We start from the raw sequence: 18,016 nt of genomic DNA, 5'->3' as shown, positions 1-18,016 counted from the left end.
TTTTGCAAAAAAAAAAAAAGAAATCTGAATAAAATTTTTTATCTTCTTCACAACAAGAGAAAAATGACTTGAGCTTCTATTTAAAAGCAATTTTACAGACAAATGTGGGCACAACACAAATACAATTACATACTTGTTATTGATGACTCAGAATTATTAAAAGAAAATTGAGTGGGTGGTGTTCCATGACCATCCATGACTCTGTAAAATCAACTGCAATTTCTAAAAAGTAAAGTTGTTTTAATGGAAAGTGTAGTGGCCAAAAAAGCTGACGAACATTATTGTGGGAAGTCATGATAAATTGTAGTAGTGTTGGTTTTAGTCCAAGTCTATAATGATTACTTCTAGAATAACGTCACCACGATCACGCAGTAAGACACCATTATTTATTATGTGAATTAGATCATGAAACTAACGCGACTTCAAAAGTCAACTCATGAGATGCGTATATATTATGTGAGATATTGTAACATTCCCACAAGCTGATGCGTATATATTATGTGAGATATTGTAACATTCCCACAAGCTTTGAACCGGACACAATTGGATATTGCAATATTTATTGCACTGGCGAGAACGAAAGGTAAGGTCTTAGAAAAAAGTTAAAAGAGTACTGCACTAGTGGGAATAAAATGTACTAATGATTTGAAGAAAAAAATTAATTAAAATTATGAATTCGCAATTTAAAAGTATCTTTTAACCAAGATTTGTCATAATTATAACGATTTGTAATCGGTATAATTTTATAACGAAGGCAGGCGGTAATATAATATGACTGTGTCGGAGTCGTTATTTAGCAAAACATTTAGATAATATGTCTGTAAGTCGAGATAAGCAACAAATTTTGGAACATGATAATAATATAATGCAAATGAAGTAGTAACGGAACTCAAGTATGTGGTAGATGGACTTAAGCTAGTATTAGTGGCTAATTATTTAACTTAATTAATGTTCTTACAAAAATCTAGCCGTAGATACAAACATACATTTTGACATAACTAGACACAGCAGTCCGCCCTATTTATGGGCTTTATAAACATAGGTTATATATAATATATATATACTTATAATTACTCATATCGATACACTATTTGGAACACCCCTACATGTTACTCCAGGGCCTGAACTTGGTGCCAATAGTTCATATGGTAATACACCAGCACCACACCTATTTTTTAGATTCGTATCGGCATTTCTTTCATCTATCTCCTTCTCAATTCTCCCTATTTCCGCGGAAAATTTGTAGAATGCTTCAACAATCTCTGCATCTCCGGTCCAAGTAGACGGTTGCTGTCTTTCCCCTATGTATTCTTCATCTGGGGAATGTGTCGATAATGTGTCAACCACGGCCATGAACTTTGTTGCTTGTAACAAACTTGGTAAAGCTGAGAAGAAATATTTTTGTGGATCAGCTAGGAACACCGCATACTCGGGATCGTTCTCGTCAGGGATTAATCGACGCATGAGTGGTGGTCGGTTTGGAACGTATCCACTGTAAGGGTACTGCCCGAAATTCAGGGCAGCATGTTGCGCTGAAGCCAGCCAGATGAGGGTGGTGAGGATGGAAATGAGGTCCTCTGGAGTAGCTAACGTGGGCCACCAGTCCTCGTTGCGGAGGTCAACGTGGCCCACATTAATAGTCTCAGTATACCAAGCTTGCAGCTCCCTGTCACTGCAAACTTGGGCCGAGGATGGATAGTAGTGATCTACGTAATCGCGAACCCAGCCCTCGATTGCGCCCCATATCATAAGCCCATCTGCAGCATAAGGATAGTCCTCAATTAGAAGTTTCAGCCCATAAGGCTGTGTTGCGTCCGGTACTGCCATCCCTCTGCATTTTTAAATAAGATCAAAATTTATTTAGTTTTTTCACTTTTTATCCACAATAATAAAGACTACATACAAAAAAATATATATATATTAGAATTTGAAGGTGAATAGGTAATTAATGTGCTGGGATCCGTTAAATAACAGTGACACCGTGCCAATATAATTTTTTTCCAATGTCAGTATATAACTCAAATCCTTATTGACTATAGGGGAAATTGTACCTTCGGATAAGGTCAGCTGGAAGGCCTTCTAAATCAAAGCGCCAGTTCTTGTAGGCAGCAGCACTGATCTCCATGCAGTAGCGACCAGGAGTAAAGCAAGCCTCGATGACACCATCAGCATTGATCAAGCTCTGGCGAGCCAAGCCGTTAATTTCTAGAGTGTATCTCATATGTGGATCCAAAAGCTTATAAATAGGATGCATCGCGCTTAACTGCCTATGTGCTGCCAATATAAATGGTTCCAAGCTTGCATGTGTACGCAACCTACATGACCAAAATCAGTTAATAAAATCATCCCCACAAAACTACAAGTATTCAATAAAGATAAAATTCTGTTTTTTCTGCGTCAACTCATTTTTCATGATAATTACTTACCAGTGGTTGACGAGTTGGTGAACTCCAGCATCATTAGCACAGACGTGTGCTTTAGCGATCTGCCACATCCAGTTACCAGTGGCACAAACAGGCGGAGTGACAACACGTTTGGATCGTGAACTTGGACCAGTCTGGGGGAGGCTAAGTTCAATGGCAATGGGCTTAAGTGTGCCAACATCAGACAAGAAATAAATGGTGCGTGTTGCATATGCTTTGCGGCCATCAAGTGCATTGATCCGATCGAGAAATGGTAGATATACATCATGATGATCCAGAATGAAAAGCTTATTTGCATCCAAAGCCTGTCACATCAGGAAATGAACATTTTTGATTAGTTTGACAGTAAGTTAAAATATACTGATAACGTAAACTAATATATATTGTTCGTATAAGTGAAATCCAATTGTGTTTAATTACCTCTTGAACAGTCATGCCATTGAGATGACCAAGAATGTGCTCCTCCTTGAGGGCGGATTCTTGAGGGCCATAGATTTCAGGATCAAGCTTGCTTACTGGTGGAAAAACCTGAAGCTTTTCGATAGACACTGGGTTCACTCCTGCTATTGCTTGTCGAGCAAATTCATCATCTCGTAACCAGGCAAATTTGTCCTCTGCAATGTACACAATATTTACATTGGTTTATTAAGCATTCATCACTAGTTAAAAGAACTGCACAATAGGTATTGATCAGCAAAATTAGTCATTCATCCTATTAAGGAACAGGTTAGGGACTAATTACTTGATAGTATCTTTGGCGTGTCGTATTTGAGAAGATCTCCTTCTTTGATAGTGCTAACAACCTTAGGCAATGGAAGCTTTTTTAAGACTTCATCCTGAAGACCAAGCTTCAAAAGTAGCCCTTTGCTATAAAGGCTATCGATATCTGAAAATCCTTTGAAATCGTGATTGTTAGAAGAAATGCTGGCCATAAGAGATGGAATTAAGTTATGGAGCGTTGCTTTAAGCCTGGAGGTTGAGAATGTATTCATTTTAGACTCCTCAAATTGTTCATCTCTCGGAACGTATGTTGGATTTGGCTTCTCCACACGACTCTCCGCACTTATATCTACAAAACATTACTCATTAAGACAACAATCGTAACTGAATCACAAATTTAACTTATCTACACTGAGAGTGTAACTAATTAGCTAACCTGTGTCTGTAGGAACACGGCCAGAACGACAACGTCTAGGGTAAGCAACATTGCCTTCTCCTCCAAGTTTAGGACGAGCAAAATCAATGCCTCTATCTGGATTTCCAAGATCATTATAGATGTCATAATCATATATTCTATCAGATAATTTTCTGACGCCTTTTCCATCGCCTCTCAATTCTCTTAGCTCCCTCTCTCTTAATGATTTCAGTCCTGCTGGTGTTTCATCCGGTAAATATGGCTGCAAAAATAATTTATACCAATTTTACTTTGTTTTCGTTCACATCATATATGTATATTAAAAAGTATTACTATATACTCTACCTATGAACTCAATTATTATTACGGATTACTATAAAGTTAAAGTCGTTGCATAATTCAATACATAAGCAACATTAACATTGGGGGCCATATGAAAAGACATTTACGTGCATAAAGCATTTAACTCGTGATATGTTGCTTTTTTTAAAAAATGAACTTCGAGTTTCTTCTTTTTTTATTTCCAAATATTCTCTTTGTTCCTTTTAATTAATTAAACTATTTAACCAGTTTAGAATAATCAAATCTTTTTTTCCTAATATAGTCATAGAGTTGTTAGTTACCGTATAATTTTGGTAAAGCATAAAATTTTAAAAAAATCTTTTGATCAATTCAATTCAAATACGGTAGTAATTCAAACTAAGACTACTTTCCTATTTTCCACACGGAAAAGTATTATGTCAACTAAACTAAAAATTCAAACATTGAATTGAATAACATGAATAAATTAATTACTACTAGAGAAGTCTGTCGTCACTAATATGATGATAATTTTATTTTATTTAAAAATGAAAGTAGTAAAAAAAAATATAAGAAAGTATACCTGATTAGAGAAAAATATTCTTTTTCCAGGATGATCTTTTTTGGGTTGAACCCATGAATTGCAGGGGAAATGAACCGGACCACATGCAAACCCCTCAATTGTAATACTCTCCAGAAAGAACTCCTGCTGGTGCTTGTTCGTCACAGTGATCGCGCCTGGATTCCCGAAATTCGAGTCCACAATGAATTCTGCTGTGTAATTTACTCGCTCTGTTTTCAAGTTCGATTTCTTAGACCAGTCTTTTAACACTGCTTGGTTGCTTTTCTTCGGTCCTTTTGTATCTTCATAATAAATGAAGTAATTAGAGTCAGAAACTATATTTTAATAAGAGGCCTTTCGGATAATTGGTTAAGATGGTGACATACCTGGATCGATGTCGGTGCTGATGAGTTCTAGCGCGACATTCCTCCCGATTTTGTCGGTGAAAGCATCAAGATGCTTCACAATTGTCTCCTTTAGATCTTCCTTGTTCTTGTTCCTTACTGTAACTACAGCTCTCACTTTGAATTTCACTGCTTTTTCAGGCACAACTTTGACCAAATTTTCACTTATAGCTGCCATGGTACTCTGTCTGTACGCTTTTCTTCTACTTAAATTCCTCCTTCCTTGAAACTGCTGGTTAAACCAAAGATGATTTTCTTTGTGATAATTATTGGGATTCAAAAGTGCCATTGATGATGATTTCTCCAGCAGGGAAATACCCATAATTTCTTTAGCAAGTGCCATAATAATGTTCTCTCTTTAATTTACGTTGCTTTTTTCTCTTGCTAATGAATTTGGTAGAGAGGGAAAAAATGAAAGATTTATTAGTTAGAAAATGAATATGTTTATTTTTTTGAGCATAGTGAAATGAATGAGAAGGTATATATAGAAAGAGGTAGGAGAGTTTATGATTCACCGTCCACACGTTTTTATTTCCTTCACATGAATAGTAAGCGGTTGACTGTCGAAAAATACGATGCAATACATGAAATTATTTGTTACGGATTTAATCCTCGACTGTGTCACCTTCATTTATTTAATTATTTGCTGGGGTCCGATCTTTTAAAATAAATGTTAAAGTGGGTTTCATTTTAGTGCAAGCTTTACACATGGTGGAATTTAGTCAAACCGAGTTGTGAGTTTCACAAGAAAACACGCGCTACTTGAACCCAAGGAGAAAGCAGGAAGAAACATAATTTCTCTTTCCTCTACTATTATTTTAAAAAATATCCAACTCTTGTAAATTATATTTTATTTTGTCTCCCTTTATATTTCATACTTCTATTTCAAATTTAGATCGTCATAAATTAAATATTTTTTCGCAAAATCTGAGAATTTTATTTAATTGTCCACTCAAACATTGTTGTATCTACTCATCAATTATTATTAGTGATATATGATTAATTTGGTTTGGTTTTAAAGTTTATCGAATTAGCTTATTCGCTATCGATTTAAAGAGATGTTAAAATTGACTTATCGGTTTTTAATTGTTATCGGTTTAACAGTTAAATTTGACACAAAAAAAATGTTAAAAATTACTTAGAAACAAGGTGACAAATCAAATAAATCATGCACTTGAGTTCACAAGTTAGATCTTGCTCAAAAGCAATTACTTTTACATTGTAGAATAATCAAGTGTTTGAGACAACCAAAAATGAATGTAGAAAATTATACTCTAAGTTGAGGACTTTATATACAAATGGTATAAATATAATTATTTGATTGGTTAACCCGTCAAGAAAAAAAACTTTAAACCATTAAGAACCGATAACACGATAACAAAAAAATCAAAATTGTTATCAAAACCACTAAATCAATAACCCAATACTATAAACTGATAACTATTTTATCGATTCAGCTTATTAATTTGAGTTCAATTTTAAAAAGCCCTAATTAGTACGACATCTTCATATTGCAATACATCAATCGATAAACTCCATGTCGAAGCTTTGTTAAGAGTCTAAGTGCCAAAAAATAAAAAGTCTTGAGTATTTTTTTTCTTCTGAAGATTGGAACTATTTTACATCAAAAAGTCAAATAGAGAGAAAAGTTGCTTCATTTCCTGTAAAACATGAACAAAATTGATCCTTTTTATTTAATTAATTAATTACTTTTCTTCTTGGGGCTCTTTGTTCAAAATGACAGTCAAACGTTGGTAAATAAGAAAAGGCTGCACCAACGTTTGTATCTTGGTGAATGTGGTTTATGACATGGTTGTCTGTTAGTCATTCATTGAGATATTTAATAATCTATTGCGGGTCCATCCACTAATATAATATAATAGTGTATTCAGAAAAGCTATACTTAATAGATCTGCTATCTTGTTGAGAAGGACATAATAAAATTAAAAATTAATTCCAACGGTGAAAAGTTGTCCATGTGATTAGAAGCAGATTGAAATTTTTTAGACATAGCTTTAAATGAATTATTTTTACTAATTATAATTTGTAACTAAATATTATATGGAGGAGAGAATAAGTGAGATTGGAGATAAAGGAGAAATGTAAGAGAAGCGAAGGAGAAGAATGAGAGAAAGGTAAATTATATATATATATATATGTATCTCGTTTAAATAATTATATATTATACTAACATATGCGAGCAAGCGCAGAGAGTGGAAAAGAAGGCGAATTGTGTAAGTATATAATTGTATATTATATGTATGCATTTGTATATATAGGCGGGATTAGGAGAGGGAGGAGAAAGGCGAGAGAGAATAGAGAATGGGAGAGAGCTGAAAATTATATGTATATCGGTTAAATAATTATATTATATATATATATATATATTTGTATATTATAGAGATTTATACATATACAAACGTAATTAGTTATATAAACTCGAAATCAACTTACGTAATTAATGAATAATATTAGTAGCGAGCGATAACTATAACACATTATAATTATAATGAATAATTAAATAGTATTAATTTTCTTAAACTAATAAGAGTATTTTGAGCACCTATAATTTAAAAACAAAACATATACATACATATATATATATATTATTTTAAATTGTTGTATATTTTCCATAGTGATGATAATAATAAAGTTGATATGGTCTCAATGATGATTTGGAGTGTATGGGTGAAGCTTTAGTGGGTTCACCTAAATTTGATTTTCATTTTAGCATTTTCTCAAATTAATTTTTTGACATTATAAATAGTTATTTCTTTTGTCTTGGTTTATGTGATATTTTTTAGATTTTAATATTTAAATAAATTTATTTTAAACTAAATTTTTTATATATTTTTAAAAATATTTTAAATTATCAATTATTGTATTTTTATATTATTTTTAAATATATAATTTATGTTAAATATTTGAAAATTTAATCCGCATATTCTCAATTAAACTTAAAAAATTATTTTTAAGTTCTTTAAAATTGAAAAATATCACGTAAATTAAAACAAAAAGTACACTTGCTTTTTTAATTGCTTTGTTCTTTAGTTTTCAAAGAGTGGTGTTTTAGTATTTTTAGATTGTGGATGAACAGTTTCCATCGTACGAAAGATTCTAGTCTTCTACATATAAATTTATCGGAAATTATAATTTGTGGCAATTTATAGGATAAAAACAATTTTGTACGTGTGCGTATTTACTAGGATTATTAACCTATTCAGAAAAAATATTAGATAGTATAATTATTCGTTTCTTAGAAAGATTATGTCAACTACTTTAAACTTTAAAGTTCTGCAAAATTAAATATAATATCTTTTGTTAATTAGTGTATATATATATATATTGTCATTGCAACTGATAGTCTTGTTCTCAATATTATTCCACGTTGTTTTGGTTGTCATCTCAATGCTACACATGGCTTTCATGCCAAATTCCTCATTCCTATATATTATGTTCATCCTTTTGTCTTCTATCTTTACTTATTACCCAAAGATATATATATATATTATATTGATGGAATATTATTCTCAAAAGAAATAATATTATGTGATGAAGACGATAAATTACTACAAGTAGAAGAAGGAGACGAACAAAAAAAAAATACAATTTTGGGAATTTCTAACGAATTGGAATTTTAATTAGGAATGATGTGAACATTTTAGAAAGTAGATTCTTAAATTAAAATGGTGCTTCTTAACTGTATTTGTTGTTATTTTTAATTATTGAAACTTGCATTTTCCATAACTAAATAGATCAACAGATTTCAAATTTACATTTCTATTAATTGTTTTTTCTTCTTAGATAGTGGAGTACGAAAGTCACTTGTGAGCAGTAGTCATTGTAGGGAAGTCGTGGTGTTATTATTTTTATACTACCTTTTAATTATGAGTATTTTTTAATTGTTTCATATGCTAACTTAATTTAGCATTAAGTTTAAAAAAGAAAGACTCTTATTTAAAATTTATAATTTAAATTAAAGTGATATAATATGAGACAGTTGAGGGGATGAAAGGCAATGACATTTTTTCTTGTGTTAATTAATTAGTGTGTCAATTATTTACAAAAATACCAGCCAACAGTATCACTATTTGGTTATCTTATTCTTGGTGTCATTTCCCATTCCAATACAAAATTGTACCTTGTTAACAGTCGCTTTTTTTAATTTATGCAATTTAAAATAATGTACTATAAATAAACATATACTCAAAATGCTTTAGTCATCCAGATCATAAATAAGTGTTTCTTTTATATTGACATTTAAAAATTGATGTCTACTTAAATATTGGATGCCCATGCATTATTTGTCTAGTGTGTATATATATATATATATATATATATATATATATGGCCTTACAATTATTTATTAATGTAGTAAATACTCATATAAACTTCCAATTTAGAATAAGATTATCGAGTTAATATAAATTCACCTTATATTTAAAAATAAAAGTGATTTTTTTTCAATTTATAAGATAAAAAATACTAACAATTTAAAAATCAACCAACGGTGTTTAAAAGGAACAAATTATAGATGGTTCAATGATTCAATAGGAAAATAGGATAGTTGAAGTATCTGAGGGAAAAAAACCCAACAAATTTAGAAATTTGTTCACGTATTTGGCCTATAAACAAAAAAAAATAAAATATTATTTTAATCATAAAAACAATTAATGTTCGATAACTTCGATCCAACTTCATTTAGAGTCTCGATAGAAAAACTATAATGTGCAAATAAGTCTTGTCATTGAATTCCTCACACGGAAACTTTTTGTATAATCGCAGAATTCGTTCAAAATTATTCCAAGTCGTAGATTCAAATTTTTCGGTCCGTTAGCATATTCCAAGCCGTGACACACACATTTGATTTATCAAACTGCAAGTGCATGTGCATGGCAAAGTATATTAATAATTTATATTTTTTATGAGTATCTACACAAAGAGCTTTTACAACTCACTTGACGTGATGGATCAAAAAAGGAAGAGGACATTGTTTTATTGACCAAGTAAAAATTGAGGACAATTATGTAAGAATGACACATAATTTATTCATGTTAAATACATGTAGATTATAGAGTAATTTCTTTTTTTTTCTCCTTTTTTTAGCAAATAATGGCGTGCTGGAATTCTCTTGAAGAAAATAACTTGACTATGTTTAGGCAAAATCGATAACTCATAGTGCTACTTTTGACATTCTAATTCCTAACCAACACGGAAAGGACTTAATTCCACACTTAATATATAATTTTTGACTTTGAGTTATATACCTAAATTTTTACACGTCTCTTTTATTTGTAATATATTAAATAGTTAATTTATATGATTTTCAAAATTTTAAATTTCAAGGTTTTAAATTTCATGTTTGCTAATTTATACTAAATAGTGAACCCATCTTAAAATACACATTTATTATTACTTTTATTCTAGATAATTAACCTATTTTATTTTCAATATTATAAACTTTATATTTTGAAATTTATACTAGATAATGAACCTACCTCATTTTACACATCATTTTACTTGTGTTCATCTGATGTTTAAGATTATAAATTTCATATTTTGAATTTTATACATATAATAAACGTATTTTAATTTACACGTTTCATTTTCTTGTTATACGAGATAGTAAGTTTGTTTTATTTTTAAGATCACAAATTCTTTATATTGTGTAAGTACATAATAGATATATTTTAAACGGGATACATGCTAGATTACATGAAATCTATGTATATAAGTGATAATTAAGGAGTAAATTTTAAGAATAACAAAGATAAAAATCACATAAGCTTTCTACAACTAGAAATTTGCTATTTGTGTGCTATAATCAATTTTTTCTCTCTATGAAGCATCTGATTTGTGTAAATCACGATGATCTATATAAATCGAACGCTAATTCGTCTATGTCTATAAAAATTGTATTTGTATGTGTTCTCTGTGTTAGACTGGAGTGATGGGCGAGGTTGGGAGAGAGATGACTGAGGCGAGCAAGAGAGGAAATAGAGGTGAATTGTATATGTATGTGGTAACATAAAATTTTAATTCGTCTTCAATTAAATCGAGTTAAAATATTTGTATATTAAATATTTCTCGTTTTATACAAATACAAATTATATATTGTGTTTATATAATTTATGTTTGTGTAAAGTGGAAAGAGACAAAGAACTTAAAGGCAAAAGGGAACTGTGATCGAAAATATTTGTATTTATACGTATAAAGTAAGAGAGATGAAAGAGAAATAATTGAAAAAGAGGAGAGTCGCAAGCAAGGATCAAGGCGGGGGTACAGAACCAAATGACAAGAAAATTGTTTGTGAATTGAAATTAAATAAAGTTATAACTATAACATTTATTTTGAATTAAAAAATCGTATGTAATACTGAATTTTCCCAATAAAAGAAAAAAAAATCCCATATATATTTAAGATACTATACTACAATATATAAACCTAATTAGTAATTAGCAAAATAACATGATTATTACGATTGATAAGGACAAATGACAAATGATAAAATAAAGCGTGCATAGTCCTTGGGAATTGATGTTATCTGGAAAAGATGAAATATCAATTAAAGGTTGAATACCCAATTAAGGATTCTGCCAAGCTAGTCAGTCATAGGGAATTGATATTATCTTGAAAAACATGAAATTATCAAATTAAAGTAAGGATTCTGAAAACCGTTCTTCTTCTCCAATTGAAGGTTGCATGCCAATTCAGCATTCTTGAAAACCCTTCTTCTTCACCATCAATTTCTTAAAAATTTGTCATTTCGTTGTCATCCATTGTAAATTCGAACCTCACCATCAGAAAAGAGTCCCAAAAATTTATGAATAATAATCATACGATTATTCCGTCAAGTTTTAATTTGCTTTTTGAAGAATAATATGAAAATTAATCTCATAGAAAACAGTTCTTTAAAATAAGTTAAACATAAAGAGGACGAAGATTCTGATTTTGTTCATTATAAAAGCAAGCAATTGAGAATAAAAAATATACAAATATGAGATTCTGTCGTTACATCAGTTTTTTTTAATTTAAAAAAATATACCGAGCTAGTTTAGGAACTTGAGGAATATTAAATGAATAGCGATATTTGAATAAAAAGTTTGATGTTTCCAATTTAAAAATATGCGATGTTGGTGTAACTCCGACCACAGAATGTTTAAAAACAATAAAAAAAAATTCTCTTGTTTTAATTTGACTTGGATTCTCTAATTCCATACTTAGGGTCATAGTACGTAGGAGTTGTTAAGCATTTGACAAGTAATATGTCTATTAGCGAAAAATCCAATCAAAATGTCATATTTAATCCTACAACTATTCAAAAAAGACACGATTACACTTTCTTCGAATGCAGCCCTTAAAAAGAGAGGAAAAAAAATAAGAGAAAATTAATCTTCAGATAAATTATAATAGGGTCAGTAATTAATATAGGGTTAAAAGTACTATAATAGAATCAGTAATTAATGTCAGGTTAGAAATATTTTTTATTATAATAGGGTCAGTAATTAATATCGAGTTAAAAGTATTTTTTTATTATAATAGGGTCAATAATTAATGTCAGGTTAAAAGTACTTTTTTTCATTTCAAATTAATTGAATTGTTCAAGTATATTTTTATTTTAAAATTATTTTAACTGATTAATTTTTAAATTATTTTTTTCTATTTTACCCTTCATTAGTTAGTATTGAAATTGGGATAGTAATTTATTAGCTAGAACAAATTATGTGTAGAAACATTGATTAAGATAAAAATACCCTTGAAATTCTTCAAATCATTTTCCTATTAAATACTCGTGTGTTCCTAATTATTTATATATCTTTCTTTTTTTAGTTATTTCTAATTATTTATTTATTTTGATAAATTAAGAAAAAATATTTTAAAAAATATAAAACTTTTTAAAACACTTAGATTTTTAATTTATCCACTTCATTATTAATAAGGATAATAATAATAAATTTACTATATTAACTATTATTTTCTTAATAAGTATATCAATTAAAAATAAAATAAATAATTAAAAATCGAAAAAATAGGTTAAAAGGTATATATGTGAATAAAATAAAATAAATTATTAAAGAACTTAGTAAAATCTGAACAAGGTGACGAAGCGGGAAAATAATTGGAATAAGAAAATTAAACGAAAGAATAAAAAGACATAGACTACATTATAATTTCATGCGTTTAGACCAAACAATGACGACAAATTTACAACACTATATTAAATGAAAGTTTTCCGGCGACATTTTTGACTTAATTTTTTCGTAATAAAAAAGTCTACAATTTCATTAAATAAACAAAATGCCTTGTTCGTTACCCTTCTAATGACTTTGATATAACTTAAATCAAAGTTGAGTAATTTTTAGGATACAAAAATAGTTTAGTGACTTTCGTTATATATGCTTAGAAAAAGTTAAGATATTATTTTGCCAAATTTTTTTTCTTAAGTTAATTAATCAAATACAAGTTTACTGCTTTTTAAAATACTTTTTCAACAAAAAATTTTCAAAATAAATAAATTTTGGATGATTGACCCAAAAGGTTATTATTTGAGGTACAGGTATGCTCTAAAGTCGAAATATTATTATTATTTAATTTCATTTTTTTTTGTGGTGTGTGGGCATGGGATATTAGAAAAATCAAAAGGAAGATAAATTTCAAGCGAAACAAATTAAGGAAAAGATGATTAATGTGTTAACATTTCGCATGGGTCGGAAAGTTAAAACAGTTGGTGAGACGCAGCAATTTCGGCAGCTAAATTTGTCCTCCCACTTTATGAAAATTGACCCAACCCTAATTCTTTGTAATCGTAGTCATAAAATCCTCTTTCGTCGATACTTACGCGATTATAAAACACATTATTATAGATCTCTTTTTTCAACTCAGCGTAGTTGTTGAAATTAACATAAATTCAGTTAAACTATGGCCACGTCAATAAGGTTAACACATAATATTATTGTTTACTGTAAATCTAGATCTACACAACTTTAAAACTTTTATTAATTTATCAAAACTTATTTAAATTCTTAATATTTTTTCAATGTAAATCTTCTTATTGTAAGTTTTAATACCATGATAAAGTGAGAATAAATTATCAAATTATAAATGAATTACATATTCAAAAACTAATACTTAATTAAGTATAATTTTGTATATATACTAATTACACATAAGTTATTCCATATGAAAATATATGTATCGAAAATGCAATATAGAACACATTAATATTGCTTATACCATGAAAAAAATGTCAACCATATGCAATATAATAAAGTACGTATCAATTTATTTATTTTTATAATGAACATATATTGTGAATATCAAACTCTTCACTACTTGTAGCTTTCGTAGAGTTGGTAACCTATCTACATAGGGCAACTACTACTTTTTTCTTCCGTTTAATATCCACATAGTTCTTATGTACCAAATTTTCATATTGTATTATTTGCCTTACCCAATTACCGAGAAAGTGAAGGTTTCAATTGAATTTCTACTATTTAAAAACTATGATATTTAAATACAAAAAGAATAATTTCGTAAATAGATATGTATATAAATTGTTGAACCTTTTTAAGGTTAAAAAAACTTTTAGATATATTATTTTAACATCTTTGTGAATCACTTATCTAATTGGTAACACTAATTTAAGATAATGAAAAACTTTTAACTTTTTATAACACCAACATTTTATATAAATCATCTATACGTTTTAATAACTCTAAATATAATAATATTAAGTTAATTATCGCTGTTAATTTTTGTGTTAATAAATGTTAACACTAGTTTTATTTTTATTATCACCAAATATGTTTTCGCTATTGATGGATAATCAAATAGTGGCCAGTAACGGAAATAATGAAGAAAGACCACACATGCATTTGTCTTCTTTTTAATGGAATATGCAGCGTGGGAGAATGCACAGCTTTCTCTATATACGTGCTGGAATAGCTATTAGTACTACAATTAAAACATGGTTGATAGCGAAGTTTGAATATGACAGAATAGTAAGTACTTTTTATTTTGAAATAAAAAAATTGAATTTAATTTCAAGTATGAAATTATTTTTGTAATAAATTATTTACTTTTTAATTAAAAAATTTCTTTAATATAAATTTAAATTTAATCATGCTTCATCATAAATAACGGAAAAACAAAAAAATTAAAAGGACAATAATTGATAAAACTTCAAAATGGCCCACTGTCCTTCCATATGACTTGCGGTTCCTTAAGAAAACGGCACAAAATTGGAGGGGGCCAATTCCCCATTTAATCAAAGGGAAAGTTACATCCGGCAGGACGGCAAAATACACTATTTTTCTATATATTAATTAATATTATTTACAAAAAAAAAAATTATATATTTCGATTATTATTTTGAATCAATCATTCATCTAAGTATACTTGCACGGACAAATCACTTTTATTAACCATTTAAGTTATAATATTTTGTTTCTTTTATGTAACCATTTAAGTTATAATATTTTGTTTAAGTTTGAGCAAAAAAAAATCTTTTGCTTGGTTAAAAAATGGCAATACTTTTAGCACACTATCACAATCTAAGATCATTAAGAAAAATGATTTTTTAAAATTAATTCATGACCAAAAGTTTGAGATTATTTTGTGGCCTCGGATGAGACATGTTCGTCATTTAATCGCCAACAGAATCTCGTTCGGTTTTCATTTTCAAATAAATTCATAAATAGGGTAATGTTTATTTGTCAACATTTCTTAAATTTGGCATCATTAGTTTATGTTTCACGTGAAACTAATTTACAAGTCTAACTAGATTGATAACACGTGTCAGTATTGCTGTATCAAAAGCTTTTATGAAAAAGAAGATAAAAAGATTAAAACAATATCCCACAAAGTTGCCAGTAACTTTCTCTTTAGTTTCGAAAAGTATGTTTATTTCCCCCTTGTCATGAAAACTTGATTAAAATAGCTAGACTAGTGACTAGTGAGGCCGCTCAACCATATTATTTATATGTAAGTAAAATATTTTCATTTCAAAAGATTATTTTAATAAATATATTTACAAAGCTAAAAATAATTAAAGTGTACTCGGAGAAATGACAATTGCTTCTAATAAGGTGAGATGTTTCTTGCTTTTATTTCTTACACCCCTACATCCATATGTCACTTTGCATTTGCATGTAAGAGTTCAGACAAGTGGCCATGATACCATTTCTTTTTAACACTATAAACGGAACTTTCTTATGGTCTATTTGAATTTACTTTTGACTTATAACTTATAAGTTAAAAGCTTTAAGTAAAAAATTTTAATTTATAATTATTCATTTATTTTTATTTTTAATTTTAAAATAAGTGTTTATAAATTTTTTTTAATTTTATCCAAATACTTTAAAAATATCTAAATAAGTCAATCCAAACGGACACTTAACCACTAGGTTACTAAAGCCAACGCTCCAAGTCTCATATATGTGGAGCCCACAATGTTTAAAAAATACTTATACATATTACTTAAAAAACAAAACAACAGTTAATTTTCTATGCTTTTCTAAGGGAATTAAATAATTTTTGAAAATTGCAGGTCTAACAAATTTTATTTCAAATGTCATCAACGTTGTATCATTTAATAATTCAAGTAAAACATTATGATTATTTTATCAGTGACTAGATAGTTATAAATATAAGAAATTTCGAACAATCAGAACTTTGACTTTAGATGTTAGTTTTCGGTATAAAAAAAATTCATTTCACGGTCTATATTCATTTAAACATATAAAATACCTATAATTACCATTCTTACTAACACACATAATTTATTAAATCATCATAAACATCCACAAAATTTTGATAAAAAAAAACTGCATGCAATCAATATTTCCTCTTGTGAAAGCAAACGATGTATACTACGATGTCTTCAAGAACCTAATGAATTAGGTGAACCATGTCATATAAAAATTGTAGGTCAATGAGTTTCCTTTCAAATGCCACCAACTTTGTGTCATTTAATAATTCAAGTAAAGCATTATGACCATTTACCAAAGACTGGTGTAGTTGTGAATATGAGAAACTTCGAAAGTTCATAATTTTCACTTTAGATTTTAGTTTCGGGTATAGGAAAACTCTATTTTACGGTCCATACCTCATTTAAACTTATAAATACCTATAATTACTCATTCTCACAAGCACACGTAATTTATAAAATCATCGCAAATACCCATAAAAGATTTTGTCAAAAAACTACATGCAATCATTGTGTGCCTCTCGTGAAGTCAAACAATGTATACTACCATATCTTTAGTACGTGAGAAATTAGGTGAGTCATGACACATGAAAATTGTAGGTTAATGAGTTTTCTTTCAAATTTTACCAACTTTGTACTACCTCCGCCCTAATTACTTGTCCACTTTTCCTTTTCTAGTTGTCCCTTATTGCTTGTTCATTTTGACAATTCAAGAAAGGACAATTTTTTTTATCTATTATATCCACAATTAAATGACTAATTACTTTGAAAATGTAAAACTTTTCATCCACTTCATAATTAATAGGGGTAAAATAAAAAACTCACTACATCATTAATTATTTTCTTAATAGGTGTGTTAATTCAAAAGTGGATAAGTAAAAAGGGATTGAGGGAGTATCATTTAATAATTAAATTAAAGGAAAACATTATAACCATTTTACCAAAGACTGGTGTAGTTGTAAATATGACAAACTTCGAGCGTTCATAATTTTGGCTTTAGATATTAATTTTGGATTTAGGAAAACTTCATTTCTCGATCCATGCCTCATTTGAACTTATAAATACCGATAATTACCAATTCCTACTAACACACATAATTTATTAAATAATCACAGACACCCACAAAAAAGTTTGGTAAAAAAAATACATGCTATCAATGTGAAGCCGTTGTGAAGGCAAATAATGTATGCTACCATGTCTTTTAGTACCGAATGAATTAGGTGAGCCATGACATATGGAAATTGTAGATCAATGAGTTTTATTTCAAATGTCATCAATTTTATATCATTTTATAAGTCAAGTAAAGTATTACGACCATTTTTTAGAGTTACTGTAGTTGTAAACATGAGAAACTTTGAACATTCATAATTTTGATTTTAAATGTTAGTTGTACAGAAAAATTCTATTTCACGATCCATACCTTATTTGAACTTATAAATTCCTATAATTACCATTCTCACTAACGCACCATTATTTATTAAATGA

At 28.9% G+C, this 18,016-nt stretch overlaps 1 protein-coding gene across 1 annotated transcript; it reads right to left on the bottom strand.

The window, feature by feature from the left end:
* Positions 1-898: 898 nt before the first annotated feature.
* loxD (linoleate 13S-lipoxygenase 3-1, chloroplastic) lies at positions 899-5,233 on the bottom strand. Its single transcript, NM_001320292.1, is given in 8 exon segments — positions 899-1,831; positions 2,052-2,315; positions 2,427-2,728; positions 2,844-3,037; positions 3,166-3,492; positions 3,580-3,820; positions 4,442-4,722; positions 4,807-5,233. Coding segments are annotated over 8 exon segments (2,727 nt in total). The 5' UTR covers positions 5,168-5,233; the 3' UTR covers positions 899-1,074.
* Positions 5,234-18,016: the final 12,783 nt, after the last annotated feature.

This window comes from Solanum lycopersicum, chromosome 3 (assembly GCF_036512215.1).
Source record: "Solanum lycopersicum chromosome 3, SLM_r2.1".
In the NCBI taxonomy this organism is placed as follows: domain Eukaryota; kingdom Viridiplantae; phylum Streptophyta; class Magnoliopsida; order Solanales; family Solanaceae; genus Solanum; species Solanum lycopersicum.
This window is presented reverse-complemented; position numbering and strand designations above follow the sequence as displayed.